The sequence below is a fragment of the Microtus ochrogaster genome, unplaced genomic scaffold (assembly GCF_000317375.1).
Source record: "Microtus ochrogaster isolate Prairie Vole_2 unplaced genomic scaffold, MicOch1.0 UNK47, whole genome shotgun sequence".
In the NCBI taxonomy this organism is placed as follows: Eukaryota; Metazoa; Chordata; class Mammalia; order Rodentia; family Cricetidae; genus Microtus; species Microtus ochrogaster.
In genome coordinates, this window is record NW_004949145.1 from 1,201,273 (window position 1) to 1,226,281 (window position 25,009).

The 25,009-nt window shown below is 52.4% G+C and overlaps 1 protein-coding gene across 4 annotated transcripts; it reads left to right on the plus strand.

Moving 5' to 3' along the window:
- The first annotated feature begins 372 nt into the window (after positions 1–372).
- On the plus strand, positions 373–24,399 carry Znf787 (zinc finger protein 787). 4 transcript variants are annotated; one of them, XM_013354529.2, is made up of 3 exons: positions 373–437; positions 13,663–13,751; positions 22,478–24,399. In XM_013354529.2, exons 2-3 carry the CDS (start codon positions 13,673–13,675, stop codon positions 23,542–23,544), a joined length of 1,146 nt encoding a protein of 381 aa, XP_013209983.1. In that variant the 5' UTR covers positions 373–437; positions 13,663–13,672; the 3' UTR covers positions 23,545–24,399. The 4 variants fall into 4 exon arrangements, with proteins under 4 accessions (XP_013209983.1, XP_005369342.1, XP_026632944.1 ...); XM_005369285.2 differs by lacking the exon at positions 373–437 and adding an exon at positions 580–691 and having other exon boundaries at positions 22,478–24,398; XM_026777143.1 differs by lacking the exon at positions 373–437 and adding an exon at positions 1,070–1,215.
- Positions 24,400–25,009: the final 610 nt, after the last annotated feature.

The following is a 25,009-nucleotide window of genomic DNA, read 5'->3' on the forward strand; positions in this document are numbered from 1 at the left end:
TTCGAGCCCAGGCTCCGTCATTCTTGCTATGTCACTTAATCTGTATAACGGGGACAGACCTCAATATGTCCCCGTCGTCTCAAAGTGCAACTCTCAATCCAGAAGATTCAGGATAGCAGATCTCAGGAACCGAGCTTTTCAAAAGACCGGAGTTGGCCTGGAGGCATCCCGGAGCGGAAGGGGTTACGATGATAGAGACGCCAGGAGGACCGGAGTGGCGGGAGCGTCCTTGCGAGCAGCTCACCACGCAGGCGCGAGTGGTGAGGCTGGGTTGGGGGCCGCCCCGACACCCGGAAGTGTGCTCCTAACGGGTCGAGCCCAGCCTTCTGTCCTGGGAGGGGGCGGGGCCGGAGCCCCTTGGAGAGCGGCGCCATAGAGCAGGACGGAGGACCCGGGTCCTAGACACATCCGGAAGTGGCGTCCTAAGGCGCCTCTCGGTAACCATAGAGCCGGAGGGGGGTGGCGGCCAGGGGTCGCGGAGTTTCCCTGCCTAGAGCGGCGAGGAAGCGGTGACAGCCGGGCGGGGGAGGAGAGGGAGAGGCGCGAGCGGAAGCGGCCGGGAAGGTCACTTCCGGCCTGGGCGCCCGTCCCCCTGACCCCAGGGTCTGAGTCGCCGCTGCCGCTGCTGCCACCATCCGCGAGGCAGGCGAGAGGGGGAAGAGTGCAGCGCGGCGGCCCCGGGGCCGAGGAGGTGAGGGCGGCTGCGGACTTAGGGGGGCGTGCGCCGAGGGGCTGGGGTGGGCGCGCGTCGGGAAGCCGGGCTTCGGACGGGGGTGGGTGGGGAGGCGGGAGGGCGAGCGCGGCAGAGCGGGCGAGTGCGCGTGCGCGTCGCGTTAGAGGTGGGGGTGGGCGTGAGCGGGCGCGCGGCCGGGGAGCTCGCGCGCGGGAGCGCGGGGGGAATGGGCGCCGCGAGCTGGGGCAGTGCGCGTGCGCGACGCAGGCGGCTCTGCGGGCTGGCAGGCATCTCCGCTAGGCGGGCGGTGGGGTCCGGGACCCCCGGTCCGTGCTTGCCGCCGGCCATGGCCGGAAGTGCCGGGGACTTTGGGTGGGGGGGGCAGATGGGGAAAGGGGCCCAGCCGCCTGGACCGGGCTGACCGGAAACGGCGGCCCAGGGACAGTTTAGGCCTCAGTCCTCTCATGCCCTTCCTTCCCCATTTCAAGTCGGCTTGGTCCGTTGCTGCCCCGGGCGCCATGTGCCGGTCTTTGATCCGGCGGGTAATTACGGGGATGCAGGCGGCGGGAGGCCCATTCATCTCTTTCCCCCGCGCGTGCAGATGGGCGGCAGGAAACAGGTCCCGGGAGAGGAAGCACCAGGCCAAGGTCAGCGCCGCGTGGGCCGTGCGGCCCAGCCTGGACAGTTGCCTTCCTCCCCAGGGGCGGCTTCGGGGCTGGGCCCCACGCGGAGCCCCGCCCCTCAACAGCCCTCCCGCCTCCACCCCCAATCTGCACCAGAGCAGGTCACAGGGTGACCCCCAAATCCTAGGCATGAGTGCCCTAGCACCTGCAGAGGTCAGTCGGAAAAGTGATCTACAGATACAGAAGCGAGCGCGGAGCGTGAACCGACGCCTGTCTTAGTGCCAGGCCGGTGCTGGAGCTCCAGGATAGGAAGGTGAACGTAGGGGGTGGAAAGCAGAAGCTGAGGGCAGACCCAGCACAGGCCCAGGGAATTTTGTTCAGGGCGTTATTAAAAAGGCAGCGACTCGGGTTTTTGTTTTGTTTTCTTTTTTTCCTTCTGTGTAGTGTGTGGTTCAGACTCCATGTCGGGCATTGTTGAGGTGTATAGCCTCAGCTCTGCTGAAAGCACAGGTGGGCCCTAAGCCTCTTGGGTCGTGTGCAGTCAGCCTTCCCTGCCTGCCTCTCTGGAGTTTCTGAGTGCTGTGCTGCCATGGCCCAGAGAACTTTAACATTGGGTTCTGATTCCGCTTATCTCATGTATTTTCCCTCTAAGAGCTGAGGATGGGATGGGAAGGGCATATCCTCCAGCTTGGCCCGTGGTGAAGTTTAAGTCTGAGTAGCAGCCACTGGGAATATTCATCCCGATGGGCTTTGTAGCTCAAATCCGTGTTTCAGCTTCCTAAGTTCTGCGGTAGAGAAGAACTTCACTCTGTTCCAGTGAGGACACAATGGTGGTGATAACAGTATCCTCCCCAGTACAAGGCCTGTTGTACTTTCCTTTCAGGCAAAAGTTACTCAAAAGGTCTTTGAAGCCAGCGCCCCTGAGTCCCAGTTTTGGCTCTTTTACAGATCTGTGACCTTGGATGTGTAGCACTTCCCCTTTCCCAGGCTGTTTCCTCCACTGTCTCCTTAAGTGGGGAGCATTGTTACAGTTCCCTGAGTAAGCCTAGCCCATCAAGACTACAGACACGGCTAACCCCAGGACATTGTTCTCTGGTGGGGACACCTCCTAAGTTGGAGAGAAGTTCTGAAGGTTTCCGTGGGCCAAACCTGCTGTTGGGTGACACTGGTCAACTTGACAAGAATCTTGTAGTCCCTCTTTGGAGTTGTTCAGACCAAGAGGGAGATATGCCAGAGTGGCCATGGGCCTAGGGGCCTCCAGGGAAAGGGACTGAGATCTCAGTTCAGGGACAGTGGCATTAGCATGGTGGGTCTTGGACAAGGCAACCCCAGGGCTTACGGGAGATGGCGGGATGCAGAGTTCAAGGCCACCAACAACTATATAGTCACTGATGGGCACCCATAGTTCTCGTGGTGGTGGTGGTGGTGGTGTGCCCAGATCCACTTCACAAGCTTTCCAAATCCGTACTGGCATTCTCTGACTAACAGGCTGTACCGGCTGTTGGGCCCCATATTTAGGAGAGTCTGCAAATTTGATGACGAGCTTTGAGAGCTTGGCAGGCACCTGGTGCTGACTTCTTTGAGTCCCTGGGACCGAGGTGGTCACCTCGGTTTGGGCAGGCTAGAACAGATGCTTGTGCTAGTGTTCATGCTCCCTAGGCCCTAAAGTAGCTTCAGAGTATGGTCTCTGTAGGAGCCCAGAGCCGGCCCTGATTGTAGGGCCATCCCTACTGTTGGAACAGTTCTGGGCAAGCCTGGGTCTGGGATTACAGGCCTATTCTTAGGTGCTAGCCATTGGGTTGAGGTTCCTGGTTTCCCATTCTGTGGGTAAACTGTCAGGAAGACTCCTACATACAGGACTGCTGGCCAGAAGACTCTTGAGACCTAGTCTCTTATAGGGGACTTACAGCTTAGTGGAATAAGCAGAGGTGACTTCTACTGGTGACTGGGAAGGTTGGTGAGAATTGAGGTCCCTGTCAGCTGTGGTGGAGGCCTCACTAGCCAGCAGGGTGAGTAGGAAGCTGAGCTGTCATGGTCTTAGTATCAGTGGCCCTAAGGTGGAGTGCAAAGAACTGTAGAGGAATCATCTCAGCCCCTGTCTAAGTGGGCTGGGTGACCCAGGTTGCTCGTGCCTCTGCTCCTCTGCCTTAGCCTCTTGGGCTCTCTTTTTGTGCTCCCAGAACAGTGGCTTTTCTGCTGTGCCCAATGGGGAGTTCTGTCTAGCTCCGTGCTGGAGTACATGCCCTGACGTGGATAATGCTGGGGACTAGACATCAGATAAAATCTCAGCCTCAGGGCCAGGCTACTCAGAGCATCGCTTTGTCTCTGTGTGCAGGGTCAGGATGGTCAGACTAGTTCCTGGCCTCCTTTGAGGACTCAACCTGCTGGACATTCCCAGTGATGTTAGGGGATGGAAACCCATAGGAGGAGCTTTAGGGTTCGGATAGAAATCTCCCAGAGGACTGAGGACTCGGCCACAGGAACAGACATTAATTGAGAGCAGTGCCAGTGCCCTGAGGGGAAGTCTGGCCAACCCAGATTGGACCTGGAGTTTGCTCTGTGGCTGTATGACATTGTGTTAGCCTCACAGTTGTCTAGATCTTGGCTTTCTCATCTCTGAACAGGAACAGCAGTTATGGAGTGCAGCAAAGGCTTCATTGCCTTGTCTGATGGCAAAAAGTGCCAGCAGCTTTCTTGTTCAGTACTAGGCTTGTGTTATGATTTACTATTGACATGGGGTGAGATGAGGCACCTTGCCTCGGTCACGTGGTTGGTCAGCAGCGGGGTAGGTTCTAACCCTGGCAGCTTTCCTGTAGGGATTGTCCTCTGGCCTCTCCCAGGGAGTTGAGGGGATCAGGATCTAAGTTTATGCTCTTAGAGCACCATGCACCCCACGGCTTGGGGTTTAATCTCCACTTGGTGAATGTGATGTTACTGTTGGCTAAGGAGGACAGTCGCAGCAGAGGGAAGGCTTCCCGAGGGAGGACCTGTTGATGCTGGGCTTGGCAAATGGGCCTGTTACCTCAGCACATCTAGAAAGACATAAGACCAGGTGGTATCTGCACCTAGAGAACAGCCCAGTCCAGAGGGTGGGTCTGAGATGGCTCATGGGTCTTTCGTCTGTCTGTAAAGATCTAGTTTTTAGAGTTTTAGGGTCCCAGAAAAGTTGAGTACGAGGCACACTTCCCTTGTGCCCCTCCTACCAATCCCAGGTTCCCCACTGTTGGAATCCCACTCCACCCCCATCCTGGGTTAACTTGCGGTTATTGATAAACCTGCACAGTGTATTCTTGAAGAGGATTTTGCTTTTGGCAGTTTGCAGTTATTTGCCAATGGTTAGGAGTCAGGTGCTTAGGAATGAGTGACCCTGGAGATCTGCAGACGTACTGAGTCTGAGAGCTCATGCTGCAGGTCTCCGTCTGACTTGGCTCCTGCTTCCTGGCTGTGCTTGGCTAGGGTTGAGCAGGGTGCCCCTTGGGACTGCTCCAGCTGAGTGCCAAGTGTGTCACAGATTTACAGTGGATTTAGAATCTAGAGGGCTCTCCTGGGGTAGGTGGGGTCAAGGTCCTTCTCTATCCTGATCTTGTTTACTTCTTTTCCTTGACCGTCAGGCCCTGCTAGCCAGGGTTGACAGTGTCCATGCCTGCTGAAGAGACTAGAGCCCACAGGAAGTGAGTGTACTAGACCAGTTAGGAGGCAGAGGCGGCTCCTCAGCTAAAACACTGGAGAGGAGAGCATGAGGACCAGGAAGTTCTGCCTGGCTCCATGCCATGTCTAAATACACCCTCAGATCCGGATGAGGTACAGACGGTGTTCTCAGATTGTCACTACTAAATCTGACTGGATGAGATGGAGTAGTCCCCACGAGCTCACCCCCGAAGGGCAAGTGTAAGAGCCCAGGGGTGGGATGCATGCCCTGGATGGTCAGGCCTTGTCCTAGGGGCTGAGGAGATGAGGGCTTAGCTTTGGTCTGGTGTTGGATGCAGGGCTTGGTTAGAGAGGAAGCCAGAGGGCCTGGAGTGAGGGGAGAGGCCAGTCACAGACAGGGAAGCCAGAAGGGATCTGCTAGGGAGGGAGAGCAGAGACGTTGCTCTGTGGAACACCCTGCTGAAGGACAGCAGGGCAGTGGGCTGATGGCCACCTGCAGCAAGCATACTGTGGAATGGTAGGTACCTGGCACACTTAGTGATTGCCCTCAGGGAGCACAGAAGGAAATAGAAAGATGATTAGAGATAATGACACAGCTGGCATGTGATAGGAGGTGGGGCCCTGGCATAGGGGCCGGGAGGCACTTGAGTCAGCCCTTGAGTGGGGAGGAGCTGGAAGATCTGGGGCAGGATTTTCCAGAAGGGCCCGGTAGGGGTAGATAGTGAGACTGGGGCTCTGGGAGAAGATGGGAGTTTGCAGAGCCTGGGCCAGACTGGGGTCCTGTGGGGGCTGGACGAATTTTGGTTTTGTGGCTACAGCATGGAACTGTAATGGACTCTGTTAGGCAGGGTAATGTTTCTTGCCCGTGGAAGTTTTACTGAATTAGGGAATCGTTTCCATAAGGTACAGTTCACCCACAGAAAGCACACAAGTTTGCTTACTTTCAGTATATTCACTGCTTTGTGTGTGCAGAACCACACAAGATTTTAGAAAATTTTCTTGTTACAAAAAGAAACTAATCCTCATGGTGATCCGCCACCATAAAATTATTTTCCTTACTACTTTGTAACTGTAATTTTGCTGCTGTTATAAATTGTAATGTAAATATCTGATGTGTTGGATATCTGCAAAGCCTGTGAAAGGGTTGCTTCTCCCCCAAGGGGTCACAGCACACAGGTTGAGAACTGCTCTTCTATGGGTTTGCTTATTTTAGGGGTCTTACATAGAATGCAGCAGTATGTGCTTCCCCAAATTTGGCTTGATTTACAAGCAGGAAGCCTTCGAGCTTCAACTTTATTGTGTGTGTTAGTGCCTCACCAATTGTGGCTGAGTGCCATGCTTCTCTAGATGGCCATTTTTATTGGCTCTTTTTTGTTTCTTGTTTTTCAAAACAGGGTTTCTCTGTGTAACGGCTATCCTGGAACTCACTGTGTAGGCCAGGCTGTCTTTGAGCTCATAGAGATCTGCCTGCCTCTGCCTCCCAAGTGCTGGGATTAAAAGCCTGTGCTACCACCACTGCCTGGCTATATTGACTTTTTGGTTTTTGTGATTATATTTTCAGAACATTCACATCTAGATTTCCGTGTGGAGGAAGTTTTTCCCATGCACTGCTCTAGCATATAGACTGGAGTGGAATTGCTGCGTTGATGACGATTGTTTGCTCAACCTTGAGGGACTGCCAGGTGTTTTCCAAAGCAGGTGCACCCGCCTTGCCCTCTCGTCAGCCAAGCCTGAGGCTTCCTTTCTCGACCTCATCACCAGCACTTATGACAGTGGCCTGTAATGTGAAGTGGATCCTCTTTGTGGCTGTACTTGAATTTCCCCAGGGCAAGCATTATTTCATGTGCCCACTGGCCATCTGGATGTCTTCTTTGGAGAAAAGGGTATTTAGGCCTGGTGCTTACAGCAGGGTTTGTGTGTGTGCTCTGACTGCACATGTGCAGATACTTATGAGTGTGAGCATTCTATCTTTTATTTGTTAGTTTTGGCTTTTTCAAGACAGGGTTTCTCTGTGTAGCCTTGGCTGTCCTGGAACTCACTCTGTAGACCAGGCTGGTCTCGAACTCATTGATCCTCCTGCCTCTGCCTCCCAAGTGCTGGGAGGTGTGCACCACTTAATTTAAAGATTTATTTACTTATTTAACACGTATGTACCTGTTTATATGTGCCATGTACATGCGAGTACTTGAGGCCAGAAGAGCATCAGCTCCTTTGAAACTGGATTTCTAGGCAGTTGTGAACTGCCATGTGGGTGCTGAGGACCAGATTATGTCCTCTGTAGCATCTCTCCAGCCTCTTTACCTTGGGTTTTGTGGTGGGGGTCACACTGATCTTGGAACTCACCCTTTTGGGTAGATGAGCGTTAGTTGGCCTTGCAAATCCCCCTCCCCAAACAGGCCTGGCTTTGCTTCCTGGCGCTGGGGTTGCAGGTGTAGAGTGCTTTCCCTAGTGTTTTTATGTGGGTGCTGGGGACGTGTACTTGGTTCTCACACCGTGCAGCCACTGAGCCATGTCTCAGCTTGTTTGCTTAGTTTTTATTTAGGTTATTTGAACTAAGTAACTTTTTTACAAAGACTAATTGGTTGTGGAGTGGAGAGGGGTCTTGAGAGGCACAGGCTGCATCCAGAACTGGAGTGCCAGTGAGGGAAGGTACGCAGGAGCAGGTCCTGAGGTAGGTGGGTGGGTGGAGGGAGTAGACGGAACGAACAGAGGAGGCAATGGCTTGCTTGGCGCCTTTGAAAAAAGAAGGGATGATAGTGGTGTTGGTATCTCTGCTGGTGACCCAGGGATTTGGGGAGGTGGGGGTAGGGGTGTTTGAGACTCAAAAGCAAATGTGGGCACTTGGTGACAGAAAAGTCAGAGAGTGTAGTTTGCTAATGAAAACAGAAGAGGACAGGTGGTTTGGAGATGAATGACAGGTAAGGTGCTGCTAGGAGGAAAGGAGCAAGGAATGCTAGGCTGGAACAGGGAAGCAAGTGAGGGAGAGAGGATGAGGGGCAGGAGGGGCTGCTTCTGCACCCAGTCCTAGCAGGCAGGGGGAGGAGGAGGTGAGATTGGCAGCAGAAGAAAGCAAGGGGATAATTGGTGGGCAGGCATCCAGAGGGGGTGGGTGGGACCTAATAACAACAATAATAACAATAATTTGTCTGGGCTTAATAGCCCTGTCAGATCCACACGCTAATTGGATTGCTTAAGGGCCCTGCTGGGAGGGGTGGGGGCCGAGGGGGTGCTCACTTGTCTACTTCTGCAAGGAGGAGGTCAGAGCAGGGTGAACATCAGAAGCTGGAAGTACTGGCTGAGAAGGGAAAGGAGGAGGGAAGGCAGGGGTGGCCTACACCTGCAGGGCTCCTGGTCAGAAGCATCGTGTTGCTTGGACTGTTTGCTCTTATTTCTTCAGCGGTGCTGGAGCTTGACCCTAGAGGGTCAGATCTAGGGCCTCTGCCATATGCTGGGCATAAACTCCACTATGAACACCTTTGCACATCTTGGAGTTTTCTTGTGTTCAGGTGGGGCTCTTTTCCATGGATCTGGGCTTGTGGCTCCTAAGGTTCTCCTGGTTTCTCTGTGCCTCCCCTGCAAACACAGCATCCTACTCCCCAGGCTGTGAGATCTCAAGTGGGTCCTGCACCTCAAGACCTAGAACAAGAGAGCCAGTAGCTACCTCCATGAGTGGGGGACCCAGTGGATAGGAGAGGAAGAGGACTGGATGCCCTTCTTAAACACTTTGCAAGAATCCCTGATTCATCCCTACAAGCTTGATGCCACTGGGGGTGTCCCACAGCACTGTGACTCGCTTGTCCACTGAAACGACACAGCTGAGCCCTAAGAGCTTTTACTTGCTCAGGGTCACAGCATGAAGCTGTGGTAACATGTGGGTTGAGCTTCCAGACTGGGATTTGCCAGGTGAAGAGAGGTGTGCCTATGTCTGCCAGGTGTTTCAGCTCCTGGAGAGCACAGTGGACTGCTCTAGGCAGCCATCCAGATGCCCTGTAGTTCTGCTAACTAGAGGAGTCGGGACGTGAGAGTGGTGGGCACCTGTGAGGCTCGCTGAAGATCTGCCTTACCCCACACAGAAATTTAGGCTCTTGTGTCCAGGGGCCTGGGGCAAAACAAAAAGACTGCAGCGAGGCAGGAAGAACAGAATGCTTTCTCTTCTGAAGTCTTAAATCTTTCAGGACATTTTGTGTGGGTGTGGAGGCCAGGTTTTGATTGATGATGGCAAGTCTTTCCCAGTCATTTTCTTATTTTTTAAAATTGTCTTTCACTGAACCTGGAGTTCATCGTCTTGCTAGACTACCTGGCCAGCAAGCCTCAGGAATCCTTGTGTGTCCCTTTCTCCAGCAGTGGGTCACATGTGCACTGTCAAATCCATCTTTTACATAGGCGCTGGGATTGAACTCACTCTGTGTGCTAGTGTGGCAGGCTTCTATGGACTGAGCTATCCATCTCCTCAAACCCTTCCGGAACATTTTGTGTGTTATTTTACCTGTGGGATAGGAGCCAACCCTTCCTGTACCCTAGGCCCAGCAGTGCTGTGGACTTATGTGTGCTCCCTTGGTAAGGGGAACGTACACATACAACTTGGCTTCACAGACAGAAATCAACATAGCAGCACATGGCCTGAGACCTAAGCGAGGCTGCCTCCTGTCTGTGCTCCCAACCCTAGCTCTCCTCATGGATTTGAAAGCTGTCCTTGTTTTTGTATCTCTTGTTCTTTAACATTAAGAGTCAACGAAACTCTTCCTTTTATTTGGCCAGGTATTAAATATATTAGACTTTATGGATCACAGTGTGAACCAAAACTGTCATTCTTAATAGGTGACTAGGAACATATAAAATGTGGCCATTTGAGGGGAGTCATCGTGGTGTCAGTGTCAGGAGGAGGAATTTGGCTAGTCTGGCAAACATTTCCCAACCAGCACAGGTCACCCTGCCAGTCCCCTTGAGGGTTGCCTCCCTGCCTGGTCAGAATAGCAAGGCTTCCTGGCTTTCAGGCCGTCGAGTCTGTCCTCGTCTGACCACGGAAGGCCTGCCGCAGGGGTGAGGTGAGTAGAGAGGAGGCAGGAGTGCCCTGCCTCCCCTCCTGCCTGCAGGAAGTAGGCTGGAGACGGAATTCCCGGCTGCTTGAGCTCCGGGCTTATTTAAGTGAGAACACAATATCACACTGCCAGCAGCCTCTCGTAGGACAGCCCTCTTTCCACCTCTTTGACCCCTGCCAGTGCCTGTAGTTTGTCTGTTTTTTCTCCCCTTAGGTACTTGTAACGTTGACAGTTTTATGGTCATCAGGCATGTGTAGTTTTTAAAATTTTTCTTTGTATTAAAGATATTTGTGTGCTGATAATGCGCTGTTTTAAAGCTCACGCTTGGGCGAGTTGCTCTGTCCAGAATTGCAGGGCAGTCGCTGCTGTCTAGTCTCATGTGTTTCATTCCGTGTCAGGAGCCCATGCCTTCTTCGGTCATTTCCAACATTGTCACAGCACTGCAGTCACTAGTCTGCTGCTGCCTTGTTTGTTTTTAAATTATTTTTTCAAGACAGGGTTTCTCTGTATAGCCCTGGCTGTCCTAGAATTTACTCTGTAGACCAGGCTGGCTTCGAACTCAGATCCACTTGCCTCTGCCTCCTGAGTGCTGGGATTAAAGGCGTGCACCACTTCCTGGCCTAGTCTACTTTTTGTCTGTGGGCTTCTCTAGAGAGCCCATATCCATGGAATCCTGTGCCCAGTGGCCATGGACTCAGTGACCTTGAGTAGTTCGTGAATACAGAATCTTACACTCTTACACCATGTGACCCTGGCTTATTTGACCCTGAGTTTAGTGACCTTGGGCAGTTCACACACAAACCTACTCCTAGTCCCTGGACTTTGTGACCTTGGCCAGCTTATTCACTGGAGCCACACACCTTGTAGCTCTGGGCTTAGTGACCTTGGCAGTTCATGAAAATTGAGTCATACACTGGTGCCCTGGGCATAGTGACCTTTGGCATTTCATGCAACCATGTGGCCCTGCTCTCAATGGGTCCATGACCTTGGGAAGTCCATGTACGTGGAATAATAGGCTTAGGCCTGTTTCTTTCCCTAGTATTTGCTGTCTGCTTTCTAGCTGGCATGCACAGCATTGCATGCTGTTCACCCACGCTGTTATGCAGGTGCGTGGTTTCTTCTCTGGTATATGCCAACAGTGCAATTGTAGGGCAACTCGGACACTCCTTCTGTTTGAGAAGTGGCTTGTTTTCCATGTGACAGTTCACCTGGCACTTTCCTAGTGTACTTGCAAGTTCTCCTTGGAGTTGTTGGCTCACTTTTTCATCCTGAGACAAGGTGTCACGTAACCCGGGATGGTCTTGGATGCCTTCTGTAGCTAATGCTGGCCTGGAACTTTTGATCCTCCTGCTTCCACCTCTCAGTGCTGTTATTAACACATGGTCACCACCACACCTAGCTTCCTTTGGAGTTTTGGTGTGCATGGTGTGCCATCTGAGAGCCCCGTAGTGTGCGTCCTGTGTAGGCGGGACAGAGCTTCCTCTCTCAGAGCTTTCCGCTCTGTCTGAGAAATAAGCTGCTACAAAGCCGATTACCCAGCAGAAAGTACAGGTGCCTCCTTGTGTGTGGGATCATGTAAGAGCAGGGCCCTTTGGGGCTTGTGTGCTGCTGAGAGAGTTGTGCCTGGGGAAGCTTGTTTGTTCCTAGATCCCTTGGCCTTGGCTCCCAGCCTTGATAAGGTAGTTTCCTCCCCTGGAACAGGAAGAGCCTGTCTCAAGAGGAAGCTGCGCTCTGGCTTTCGGGAGCGAGAGGGAGTCACTGATGTCCGCACAGACCTTGGGGTGTGTGTTCTGATGTGTTTGTGCCCTCACCCCTGCCTATTCTGTGTTATATATTCCTGAAGGTTGTCAGATGAGGGGAATGAAGAGAACAGAAGAGATTTGGACTCACTTCTGAGAGCTGGAGGACCCACTAGTGTCACAGCCCCGTGACCCATGGCTCTTCACGACTATGCCTGTGCTTGCCTGCTGCTGTTTGCTGACATTCTGTCCTGTCCATAGGCTGATGTCCTTCCAGGTTTCCCGGTTTAAACCTTGCTGCTCTTTTGAGAAGCATCCTCAGTGTTTTGAATTTTCTCTCAGTAGCTTCTGGAGAGGTCATCACCTAGCGTTCCTTTAAACATTGCACCTAGCTCTTGGGCCACTTGGCCGCTTTGTGCAGTCACGGAACTGTTCAGACCTGGCTCCAGCAACTGGGGCCCTCTTGGGTCTTTGTGTCTGTTTCATGTGGTTCCCCCTCCTGAACCAGACCTGGGGCAGAACCAAGTACTAGAATTCATTGGGTTTTTCTTTTAAACCTTTCCTTGGCCCAGTTTCATTCACCTATGTATTCGTACTGTTGTTCTCTGAGGTACTTGGGCTGCCTGACACTGTTGTAGGTGCTGGGATTCCTGTGGGTAGTGCTAGCTTAGGAGTGGATGAATGAAGACAGGCTAACCTGGTAACATGAAGGAGCCCTAATGTGTAGCACGAATTCTAATTGATATTAATAATAAAAACTCAGAGTCAGATACAGGGATTAACGCTAAAGATCAGAGAAGCAGAACCGGTCACTAGAGAGTTCTTACCTCTACTGAATCCTCAGACCAAAGGGGCGATCCTGTCCTCAGGCTGCTTCAGACTGACTGCCTTCTCAGACTGCTTTGAGCTCCTCTCTCCACCTAGCCCAGCCATAGTCACTCCTGTCTCCACCTCTCTAGGGCTGGGATTAAAAGTGTGCGATCCTATGTGCTAGGTTCACCTTTGTGTGAGCTCTGTTTCTCTTTTAGACTGGATCAATTTCGTGTAGCCCAGGGTGGTCATGAACTCACAAATATCTGTCTGCCTGTCTCCTGAGATTAAAGGTGTGTGCCACCACTGCCTGGCCTCTAGTGGTTTAGCTCTGCACTCTGATCTACAGGCAAACTTTATTTGTTAAGATAAAAACAAAATATCACTGCAAGGGTGAGACGGAGAAAAGGCCGGGTGGGGGTAGAGGTGGGTAAACAGGTCTTCCAAGGAGGTGACTCTCACTTCAAACACAGCCTGGCAGGGACAATGACCATAGCAGTCATCACTTGCTCAAAGCTCTCCAGAGCCAGGAGGAACACCACCTGAAGGGTCCCCGGTGGCTGTACTGGTAGGGGACCTGTGGTCCAGGGTTTTCCTGAGGGCTGGACCTAGCCCAGGCTTTCTATTGCCTGGCCTAGAAGACCCACGTGTTAGTGTTGTCTTGTGGAGCAGGCTTGTTGCTATGGTTCTAAACTTGGGCAGCCAATCGGTCCATGTTTGATACAGGAGGTACAGGCTTTCTGCCTCTGAAATTTCTTTTTGTTGCTCTTATCTTGATGTAGAAATCGACAGCACTGCTCTCTCCTCTCAGTTGTACCTGAATGTCACTGCCACAGTCTGGAGGCATATGAGTCTCTTCTACTAAGTGTCAAATCTGCATGGTTGTGTAGCCCCATGCACCTCTGCCCTCCATCTCACCCATGAGGAAACTGAGTCATGGAGATGGGAAGTTGGCTGTGGCCTGTGTAGCCATGGGGCCTAACAGTCTTACCGCCTGAGTCAGGGTGCTGCAGCTTTAGCCTCCACTGTCTCAGTGCAGGCTCCCGTCTGCGGTGACTGTGCCTGCTGTGCAGAGTCGTCTATTCCGTCCACATCTGTAATCTGTCTTCCTGTGTTATCCCTTCCTGCAGGGACCCAGATATGGAGCTGCGGGAAGAAGCTTGGTCTCCGGGGCCGCTGGATTCTGAGGATCAGCAGATGGCCAGTCATGAGAACCCAGGTGAGGTGGCCTCGGTGATTCTTCAGCCAACCCCACTCCCTCACCACCAGGCCGGGAACCATCCTTTTGACTTTGTGGTAGCCGAACCCCTGCCCCTTTCCCTCCAAGAGCCCCACACCCACAGCTAGAGTGAGAGGCTGATGCTCCAGTCCCTAAGGGTTCTTTTAACAGACCCCTCCAGATCCTTGGGTCCACCTTTTGTCTCCAGCTGGCTATTGTTGAGCACTCCCTTTTGTGCCCTATGCTCTGTTCTGGTTCTAGGAGCACTGTGGCTGCTTTACGGGCACTCCTCACATCAGGAGTGGCCCCCAAACTCATGTTCTGGAAGTTGTAATGAATGAGTGAAGTACTAGGAAGGGGAATCTAGTCATGTGGTAAGATTGGGAAGGGTGGGCTGGGCTAAATATGAAGTCATTCATTTTTAAGTGTTGGCAACATGTGTTTTGTTTGTTTAATAAAGGATTATTGGGTGGATCAAAACTCCCCTGTGGGGTACGTGGTGCCTAGGTTTGTTGGGTAAGACCCATCCTGGCCTACGGCACCCTCATCCCTCTCCTTGGTGACACCAGCGTGATGACAAGAAAGCTCATGATTCGGCACAGTGAACAGTCTGCTACTTGTGGCAGATGCGTTGGCTCCCTCCATTTTAATAAATCGGTGCTTACAACACATTGCTTCAGTGTTCCTTAGACTTTGCTGTCATGACCCGAGGTGGCTTGTCTCGTCACCTCCACCTGTACACAACCACAGATCCATGGGGGAGGTGCGTTACAATAAAAGTTTGGCCCGACCCTGAGCGCCTGAAGTGCATGTAGACTGTCCCAGTTTCCTTTCTGTTGCAGTGATAAAATAACTCACCGTGGAAACGTAGGGGAGAAAGGGCTGATCTGAACTTCTAATTCCAGGTTACAGTCCATCATGGCGTGAAGTCACAGGGGCAGGAGCTTGAAACATCTAGTCACAGACATCCACAGTCGACAGCTGAGAGAAATAAATGCATGTTTGCTTGCGCGGGCCCAGTTTGCTTTCTTTCCCCTCATGTCAGTTTCGGATTCCCTGAGCAGTGACGCCCTCACAATGGGCTGGCTCTTCCCACATCAGTTAGCTGATGACAGTTCCCGACAGGCGTGCCCACAGAACAGCCAGTGTAGACGACCCTTTATTGAGACTTCCCAGGTTATTCTGGCTTGTGTCGAGTTGACAGTTAAAGCTGGCCAGCACACTGACGTTGCTTTTCCTGGGCTCTGCCTTGTCTAGGTGCTGGCCTGTTCATCACAGGCTTGACTAGTCTCTAAAGGTGGTCCTCAGCAGAGCCCTGCTCTGGACAGCGGAAGCCTTGTTACCTCATTCTGCTGAGTGGTTGCTGAGAAAATAAGAGGCATTCCAGAGAATTAGATCGCAGGGCTTTTTTTTTTTTTTTTTTTGGACTCTTGCATATTTCTGGGAAGCCTGTTCAAAGAGGCACTAATGCTGTTACTGAGAATGGCACTTGCAGTGTGTCCCACCATCATTGCCATCTCAGTGAGCATGCATGGAGCCTGGGAAGGTCAGGCTGCCTGCTGTTGATCTGCCTTATTTCTGAAAGGTGGTGGGTGGGAGCCGAATTGGGGCAGAGGCCAAGCAGCTTGCTCAGGCTTGGGGTGCACAGGTGAGCTAGAGCTCCCTAGGGCTGAAGCAGTTTCACAGTACCTGAAGCTCCTTTTCTCCTGATTGCTCCAGCTGCCATATGAGATGGGCAGTGGCCGTGACGAGAGTAATCCTTCTAGATTGTCTTAGTTCTTAGCCTGGCAACAGGATTTCTAGACAAAAAGTAGAGTAGTTCCAGTCGAAAGGGCTTTCATCCAGTATTGCGGTAGACTCCCACTGGGTGATGAGGCTCTGTCCTCCCTGTGGAACATAGCACTCACCCTGCCATGCACCTCCGTCACCTGGGAGAGCTCACTTCAACTGCAATGGTCCTTGAATTTTCCCAGGTCCCTGTGTAGTAGTACACCAACACAGCCAAACCCCAAGCCATTAGACCACACTGGCAAGTGTCAGGCCTTGAGCATACCTGCTAGCTCTAGTAGACATTAAATGGGCTAACCCACCTCAGCCTGGGTGTGTAGGGGTGTCTTAGGGAAAGGAAGCAGAGGAGATGGCTTTCAGGTGTTCATTGGGAAGCTTGAGGGCAAGGACACACTTGAGGACCCATAACTATAAAGTAGGTGTTGTATGCAGAACTGTGAGACATGAGAGCCCAGGGAGGCCAGTGAGGAGCAGCCTAGGGTCTTGAACCAATGAACCTAGACTTGCGTGGCATGGTCTAGGGAGCTAATTGTGAGCAGGGAGGGAGGAAAGAGAGAATGTTCTGATGGAAACAGGGGTGGCCATTTGTGTGACCACAGTATGAAAACAGCAGAGAATTCCATCCGATTGCTTCATGAGCCAGGACACCTGCCTGTACAAGTAGCCGTGGCCCGTGCCCTAGAAGGCTGTTAGGTTAATAAGGAAACAGGGCAGCCTCTTCACAGCCAGGTGACTGGGAATCCCCCCTCCCCCAAAGTCCAGATTGCTTAGGTGTATTGCGAGAACACTGCACACAGAAAAACCATGTGATTGTAGAACTCTTATATAGGGCAAACCATCTCAGAATGGAAAGACTAGAAGGAACTCAAGTCAATAAGCACATTGTTCCCAGAATATTAAAGGTGAGGGGCTAGAGATGACTCAGTGGTTAAGAGCGTGTATTTGCAGAAGAACATCTGGAACTGCAGCTCCAAAGGGCCTGATAATTGGACTCTGGGCACCTGCACCCACATACACAGCCCCCTCAATAGTACATATAATTAAAATTATTTAAGAAGATGAGAAACAGGATACTTGTTAAAATGAAAGCAAGTTATTTTTGTTTTAAGATGATTTTTTGGTAATGCTGGCTGTCTTGGAACTGTAGACCAGCATGGCCTCAAACTCAGATCCATCTGCCTCCTGAGTGCTGGGATTAAAAGGAAGGGCCAACCGCCCCCAACAAAAAAGAAAATAAAAAAAAAAAGATTACAATGAAGTAAAGAATATTGAAGTTAGGCAAAGAAGGTGTGATACACAATTAGACTGAATCCTTGATACATGCAAAGCAAAGAAATAGGATATATGGCACTTGCTGCTCTTGCCATGGACCCAGATTCCGTTCCCAGCACCCATGTCTGGCAGCTCACAACTGCTTGTAACTCCAGCTTCAGGGAATCTAATGCCTTCTTCTGACCTCTCCATTATCGTACACTTGTGGCATGCATTTACACAGACACATGCGCACACAAACACAGATACATCCTAACAACTAATCCAAGTGAGAATCCCCACTATTGAGCTCTGTTGAGAACAAGTCACAAACACTGAGAACATCTGTTCAGAGCCGAGGGCCAGGATGTGGCTCAGTGTAGCGCTCTCATTTCCCATGCCTGGGCTTCAGTGCTTGATCCCACTTGTTACAAAACCAAAATCCAGCTTCCTGGCAGGAAGAATGAATATCTTATAAGGAAAAATAAAGGCAACAAGTAAAGTTAGACTTCCTGTCAGCAACATTTCAGCCCAACAAAACAATAGTAATGTAACCTTGACAACCAGGCTGAGGGGTGAGCCGAGGATTTGAAGGGTCTTGACAGAACTTGAGCCCAGTTAAGCCCCTTAGCTGTGGTCCTTTCCCCAAAAATGTGGTGAATAAGCTTTGGACAACGCCAGTGACCAAAGAGAGGTAGGCAAAAGGTGGCAGTGAACAGGGGCTGGCCACCCAGATACCTGCCTATGAAAATACTGTGAAAATGGAAAGGGACCCCTTAGGGCACTTAGTATGGCTGTCCCCAGAAGGCAGCATGGGTCACACCAGTAAGTGATTCCTGTGTTCTGCTTCCATCGTTGCCCACAGTGATGATGGGAGCCAACCCAAGTGGGAGGTACTAAATAGTTGAAATAAAAACTTTGGGTTGCCGAGAGTGCACGTGGCAGTTGCCAGTATGGATTCACAAGTTGAAAACAAACCCCAAACAGGCACTTTGGATTCTGCTCCGGAGTCCTGCTTTCCGCGGTGGGTCTGGGTAAGCAGCATATAGAACAGACAGGATGCTGTCCTGCACCCAGGGAGGACAGCAGCATTGAGGAGGCTCGCTCACACTGGAGATGGGCAGTTTCAGCCTGAGTGAATATAACAGAGTGCCTGTTTTTGCTGTGGTATTGGGGACCCAAGGGCCCTGCCACAGAGCTGCATTCCCAGCCCTGTTATACTTTTTCTGTGGTCAGAAGATCTTGCTGAGTTGCCCATACTGAGCTTGAGCAGGCTTTAGCCTCCCAGAAAGCAGATACTGCAGACCCTGCACCACCAGGACCAGCCTGCAGTCCTTGCGTTTTATGGTGTTGGGAAGGGGGAAAGACTCAGTTGGTCACTTTGGTGAAGAATAGGAAACCAACCTACACTCAAAAACTGGGCCAATGTCCTGCCTACAACTTCCTGAAGTGGGCTCTTGAAGCACCAAGAGCTTACTTCTAATGTGTTGTCTTGAGATCATCACAGCTGCTATCCCACAAACAGAACAAATAGCTGCCCCTTCTGTGGCCAGTTGGTCCATGATCTGAATATTATCCCAGGAGCCTTTCTTTGGGGAGAGGACAGGACGGCATCTCGAGACTGTCTTTGGCAAGGCTGGGCTACAAAGGGGTGGTCTGTCAGTCCACTAGTCCAGAGGAGGTGAGTGGACTGTAGCCAGCAGAGGCATGTGGGCCTGCCTCTTTCTGATATTTTTAAATTTTATGTGTTTTGCCTATATGTATGTCTGTATACCATTTGCCTGTCTGGTGCCTGTGGAGGCCAGGAGGGTGCCAGAGCTGGAGTTACAGGTGATTTTTCTGGCACTGTGTTGGTGCTGGGAATCGAACCTGAGTTCTCTGCAAGGGCAACAAGTGCCCTTAACGACTGAGTTAACCCTGGAACTTCTACTTAATCACTTAACAGCCTGCCCCGTTTACAAAACAGGCACACTTAACTAAATAATCAGACAACTTAGAAAAAGTTGGAGCCCCAGGAAGGAACACACGTGACCAGAGTTCTTGCCCCTACTGCTTATTCACTTCTTCCCTAGCTTGTCACTTAGCCTGTGATGGCCCTGAAGGAGGTGGATGCATTTCCGCCCCCTGCAGGTCTCTGTCCTGAGCTCCGAGACTTCCTGCTGTATTCAACATTCAGATTCCATGTCATGACTGCGAACACTGCTCAGAGATGCACAGACACGGTACACTGGCACTTTGAATCTTTAGTGTTTTAAATTGTGTTTTGTATGTGCACAGGTGCAAACATGCCACCACACACATGTGGAGGCCAGAGGAAAACTTGAGGGGTTGGTGTTCTCCTTCCACCATGTGGGCATTGTGACTGAACTCAGATTGTCAGACTTAGGGCAAGCACATTTCCTTGCTGAGCCATCTCCCAGACCCCATTAGGACACTTGAGTACATACGTGTCACTATTTTGTTTCTGCTTTCTTCTGTCATGTATTCCATTCTTGCATTTTGCCTGCCCACCTGCCCCTTTTAGACCTCTTCCTCCCCCAGTCTCCTTTCTCCCTCCCACATGTATGTTTGTCTGTGTATGTGTAGAGTGTGTGTACATGTGTCTGCCCACTGTGTGTGCCCATCCACTAGTGTGCATAGGCCAGAGGCACATGCAGATTGTTTTAGCATATTGATCTTCACACAGACCCTGAAGCTGCGTGTGTTTGTTGCTAGATCGCCTTGTTAGGGAGTCCATTTGTCTCTACCCACCAGCCAGCATTGGAGAGTCAGGCCTGCATTGCCATGCCTGGCTTTTATATGGGTGCTGAGGATTTGAACTCGGGACCTCTTGCTTTCACAGCAAGTTCTTTTACCCAGTAAGTCACACACCACACAGCTCCATACGTATATTTAAATCTTGCTGCTGCTGGTTTTTTTTTGTTTGTTTGTTTGCTTGTGTGTGTGTGTGTGTGTGTGTGTTTCAAGACAGGGTTTCTCTGTAGCTTTGGCTGTCCTAGAACTCACTCTGTAAACTAGGCTGGACTTGAACTCACAGAGATCCACCTGCTTCTGCCTCCTGAGTGCTGGGGTTAAAGGCTGTGCCACCACTCCCTAGCTTAAATCTAGCTTCTTAGTATGAGGAAAAGTGATATTGTTGGAATCTGGCCTGTCTCATGTAATAATCTAGTTCCACCTATTGTCCTGCATATTTCATTCTGTACCACTGAATAAAATTGCATTGTACGCATGCATGTTTCCTTATCCATCCTTCTGGGGACGGGCTTCTAGGCTGCCTTAATTTCTAGACTGGCAGTGAGTATCTCTGCCCACTGTGTGCCTGGATTTGCTCTCTACCCAGGCAATTCTCAAAGTCTTTGCCTTAGACTAGTGTGGCACAGCCTTGAACCTGGAGAGCCACCTTGCTGGCCTTGTGACGGTGTAGCTGAAGTTGGGGAACACAGTGAAGCCGGAAGGTCCTAGGGCTTCGGTGGGTGAGTGCCCTTGGCTACCCTAAGCTTGGAACTGCTGCAGATGTGTTGGGCAGTGACCGTTGATGTGGCTGTTCAGATCTTGGCTTGGCCTATTTCTGGTTCTGTCACCATTAACTGTTACTTTAGTCTCTTATACTTGGAACTAGGAACATTTCTTCCAAGCAAAGAAGTGTAGCCGGGGCACTGAGCCTCCCTCCGCCCCCAAGGTTCTTGTTCTTAAAGCATTCCCAGATGCTGAAGGGGACTTGAGGACAGACATTTCGATCCATGCTAGAGGGAGAGGGATTACTGTGAGCTTAAGGGTCAAAGTATTGGGAGAAGGTAAAGAAGGGAGACAGCCACACCTGCAGTAGAGGTTCTTTTATTTTTTTAAATAGAGTTTGCAAGATACGAGGAAGCCTAGGGCCTGAGGCCTGGTTCCTGGTTGAGGGTGCACACAGTTCTCCCAGGGTGGTGTGGGTATTAGGTGAAAGAGCAGCTCTATTCTTTGGATCCACCGAGGAGGAAGTATTTAATCTTTATAGTCTTTGTCCTGACCCTTTGGCCAGCTAAGAGTTGCTTTGTGTGGCCTGGAACTTGCCCTCGGAGGGAGGAAGCTCCACTTATCTTTCAGATTTGGGCCCTGACAGAATAGCCATGTTTACTCTCACCTGTCCAGCTTCACTAATGGGGCCACTTTGAAGCATCTCTCCATTGCTTCAGCTTTAACCCCTTATCAGCCACCCAGCCTGTCTGTGATCGTTATCTCCTGAGTTTATTTTTTATCTAGGCCCTGAGGGACAGCGCCTGAATGGGAACTCTAGGCTGCTTGGAGAGTTCTCTGTAACTTTTGACATAGAACACACGCACGCATGCACGCACACACACCTGTAGAGGTCTGTAGGCAGCCGTGGGCCCCTGGAGCATATGAAGTCCATCTCTCTACTACAGACTGCATTTTCTTACCTTGTCTCCCTGTGTCCATCTGACTTTAGGCCGCCTCCTTAGGTTATGACACTGGAAGTGTTTGCTTCAGTGTAGAAGTAGAAGGGACCTTGCCTCGAGTCCACTCTCCCCAGTCCTGATGGGGGACAGGGGCTTCACACACCTGTCAGAGAGCTGACCTTGACAGTTGCGTCCTTCCCTCCTACCTAGCTCCCATTACAAAGAAGCAGGTTGCACTGCAGCCACCAGATGTGGGGTTGACAGGCCTCAAGTGTGTCTTCCGGCCTAGTGGGCCAGTTACTCATTGCCAGCATTGCCTCCGAGGCCGCATTTATGAGTACTTGGAGCTGGTGAGAGAGGAAGAGAACTTCAGTGGGCTGTGAGCCTGATTTTGAAGAGACTTCAGGGTGCTGCTCAGTTGAGCTGGTTGGCAGGATGTACCTGGAGAGGCCCTGGCATATGACCGTGGGCCTCGGCTCTGCTGTAAAGGGGTGGGGGCTGGAGGAGTTTAAGAGGTGGGTAGACTCCTGGAGAAAGTGTAGCCTGCCTCAAGAGCAGGACAAGTTAGACTTGGACAGGAGCAGGCTTCGAGGCAGCTGGATGTACGTGGAGTGAGTTGGGGCTACCCTTCAGTTGTTCAGAGCAAGACCCCTAGACTGTAGTTGTCCTTGATAGGTGGGGGTGTAATAGGCTAACTGTGGGGCTTGCATACCCAGATTGTCAAGCTAGGGCACATCACAAGCTGGTGTTCCCTCCTGTTTGTCCAACTCCTTCCCGTTTGTTTCCCGCCCTGCACCTAGGATTGCCCAAATGTGACACCATTATGTCCTAGCCTGCAGACCTTCTGAGACCTATCTTTCCAGCGGCATCAGGTCTGGCCCTCCCACCCACACTGATACTCAGGTGCCATTTGTGCTGGGGTTTCTCTTAGCATCTTTACCCTTGACCCTCTATAGCTCTGGTTGGTAGACCTTTATGGGGGCCCTGGTAGCCTTAGCCATTGGTCTACAGGTCCAGAGAAAGGTTAGCAGAGAAGTCCTCTCTGAGGGAAGAAGAGCAGGTTTAGGGAGATGGGCTATGAAATACCTTGAGTGATCAGTGCTCCATGGGATAAGGGATGTGGGCTGCGAGCTGGCACAACCCAGCTGGCCCTGGGTTGTCGGAACCCTGAAAGGATGAGCCGCCCCCGGGTTGCTCATTAAACTGAAATCAATCCATTGGCTACCTGCATGTGGACAGTCACTATGGGCCCGCCACCTCTGACTTGCCTCCTTTCCTCTTGCTTTATAGTGGACATCCTCATCATGGATGACGACGACGTCCCCAGCTGGCCCCCGACCAAGCTGTCCCCACCCCAGTCGGCGCCTCCGCCTGGGCCCCCGCCTCGGCCGCGGCCGCCCGCACCCTACATCTGCAACGAGTGTGGCAAGAGCTTTAGCCACTGGTCGAAGCTGACCCGACACCAGCGCACGCACACAGGCGAGCGGCCCAACGCCTGTAGCGACTGCGGCAAGACCTTCTCGCAGAGCTCGCACCTGGTGCAACATCGGCGCATCCACACAGGCGAGAAGCCGTACGCCTGCTCCGAGTGCGGCAAGCGCTTCAGTTGGAGCTCCAACCTCATGCAGCACCAGCGCATCCACACGGGCGAGAAGCCCTACACCTGCCCCGACTGCGGCCGCAGCTTCACACAGAGCAAGAGCCTGGCCAAGCACCGGCGCTCACACAGTGGCCTCAAGCCCTTCGTGTGCCCGCGCTGCGGCCGCGGCTTCAGCCAGCCCAAGAGCCTGGCGCGCCACCTGCGGCTGCACCCAGAGCTGTCAGGGCCCGGTGTGGCGGCCAAGGTGCTGGCGGCTAGTGTGCGGCGCGCCAAAGCGCCCGAGGAGGCTGCGGCGGTGGACGGCGAGATCGCCATCCCAGTGGGTGACGGCGAGGGCATCATCGTGGTGGGAGCACCGGGGGACGGTGCAGCGGCAGCCGCAGCCCTGGCCGGAGCAGGGCAGCGGGCAGCGGGGCCGCGGTCACGGAGGGCTCCGGCGCCCAAGCCGTACGTGTGCATGGAGTGTGGGAAGGGCTTTGGGCACGGGGCCGGGCTGCTGGCCCACCAATGCGCGCAGCACGGGGACGGGCTGGGGGCAGCGGGTGGCGAGGAGCCTGCACACATCTGCGTGGAGTGTGGCGAGGGCTTCGTACAGGGCGCTGCCCTGCGGAGACACAAGAAGATCCACGTGGTTGGGGCGCCGTCGGTCTGCAGCAGCTGCGGACAGAGTTTCTATCGGGCAGGTGGGGAGGACGACGGCGAGGATCAGTCGTCCGTTGCGCGGTGTGCAGAGTGTCGTGGTGGGGAGGCCCGGTAGGGACGGGGGTGCCCGAGGGGTGGGCAGGGCCCCTCGGGCTCAGTGGGGACTATCAGCGAGCAAGACCAAGAGGCCCAGGGAGAACCGGACCGAGAGGAGCAGCAGCCTCCCTTCTTCCTTGGCCCACGCTGACCTGGGTATGAGAGGTCCCTCAGTCATCAGGGCAGATTCTCAGGAATGCCCACAGCCTCTCTGCTGACTCGCACCGGCCCTGTAGGTTCCCAGCCTGGGAATCAGAGACTATGTGAGAGAATTGTGTAGATCAATCGGCACTAGACCCTCAATAGAGAGGCCATCCACCACTGCAGGTGTGGGGCTGCGGTGTCCTAAGGAATGGAGGGATCCTGGCCCTGTGCACCAAGAGGGTCTTCCTTTCTAGAATTTTCTTTTAATCATACCTTTTTGGTCCCTCCCATTCATTAATTTTTCTGCCCCATGGGTCCTTGTCGATTTTCTAGCCCAAGTCGTTCCTCTCCCTCCTGGATTTGCAGTAGCAGAGGAGTGAAGAAGTAGCCTCCTTTTCCCATCACGGTCTCATTGAGAGGACAGAGTCCTGTGTGCTCCCTGGACTCTGGTGGAGAAGGGATGTGGGGGCAATAAATGGCACTATTCAATTGATCCAGCACTGCCTGGTTCTTGAGTTTGGGACGGAGAAGGGAAAGAGGTTAAATACAAGTGACAAGAGCCAGACCAGGGGTGACCATACTGGGCCAGACTGCCCTCACCTGGTTCCAGGAAAGAGGCTTGCTTGCCGAGGAGCTCCTGACTGACCTGGTACAGGGTCACTGAAAGTCACTGAAGACGCTGACATCTCTATAGAAGGGTGCAGCTCCCAGAGACCCCCAGTGCTGTGACTCAACCAAGTGCTGGTTACTAGTGAGCCATGTATCTGCGCTCTCTGCAGAGCAAGCTGTATCGTGATGACTGCTACTGTCCAGGGAAGGGGATCTCAAGGGAGGAAGATGAGCTTGGGGTAGACAGTGTCTCTGGATCCAGCACCCAAGTGAGGACAGGATGTTGGCATGTTCTGTTCAGGTTCTGCTCAGTGTCAGTCCAAGGCATCTCTCGGAACACCACACCCACAGGATTAGAAGACACCTTTAGTGTTAGGGTGTAGTTTCCTGGGCCCACAGCCCTCAGCTCAATGTCGTCTGTTCCTGAGCCTTGGAAGGCCATATTGTGGACCCTGCCAGGGAGTCCTTTCAGCCTAGTCTGGGGGAAGTGGGGGATGAGCTACAGATTTCCTCCAGCCATCCCAAGGAGCAGTGAGGCTTCTTGTTAACGGGTGTTGGAGGAAATATGAGTTCTGAGTGTGCCCATCTATATCTGTCCATCCTGTCCCATCTGAAGGTTGAGAAGGTCAAAACCCAAGGTCACAGTGGGCAACTGTCCTTTGGAAGATTTATAGTAGTTGTAGGTCAGGAAAATGCTCGGGTGTTCACTGCCTGGCTTGGGTGAGTGGCAC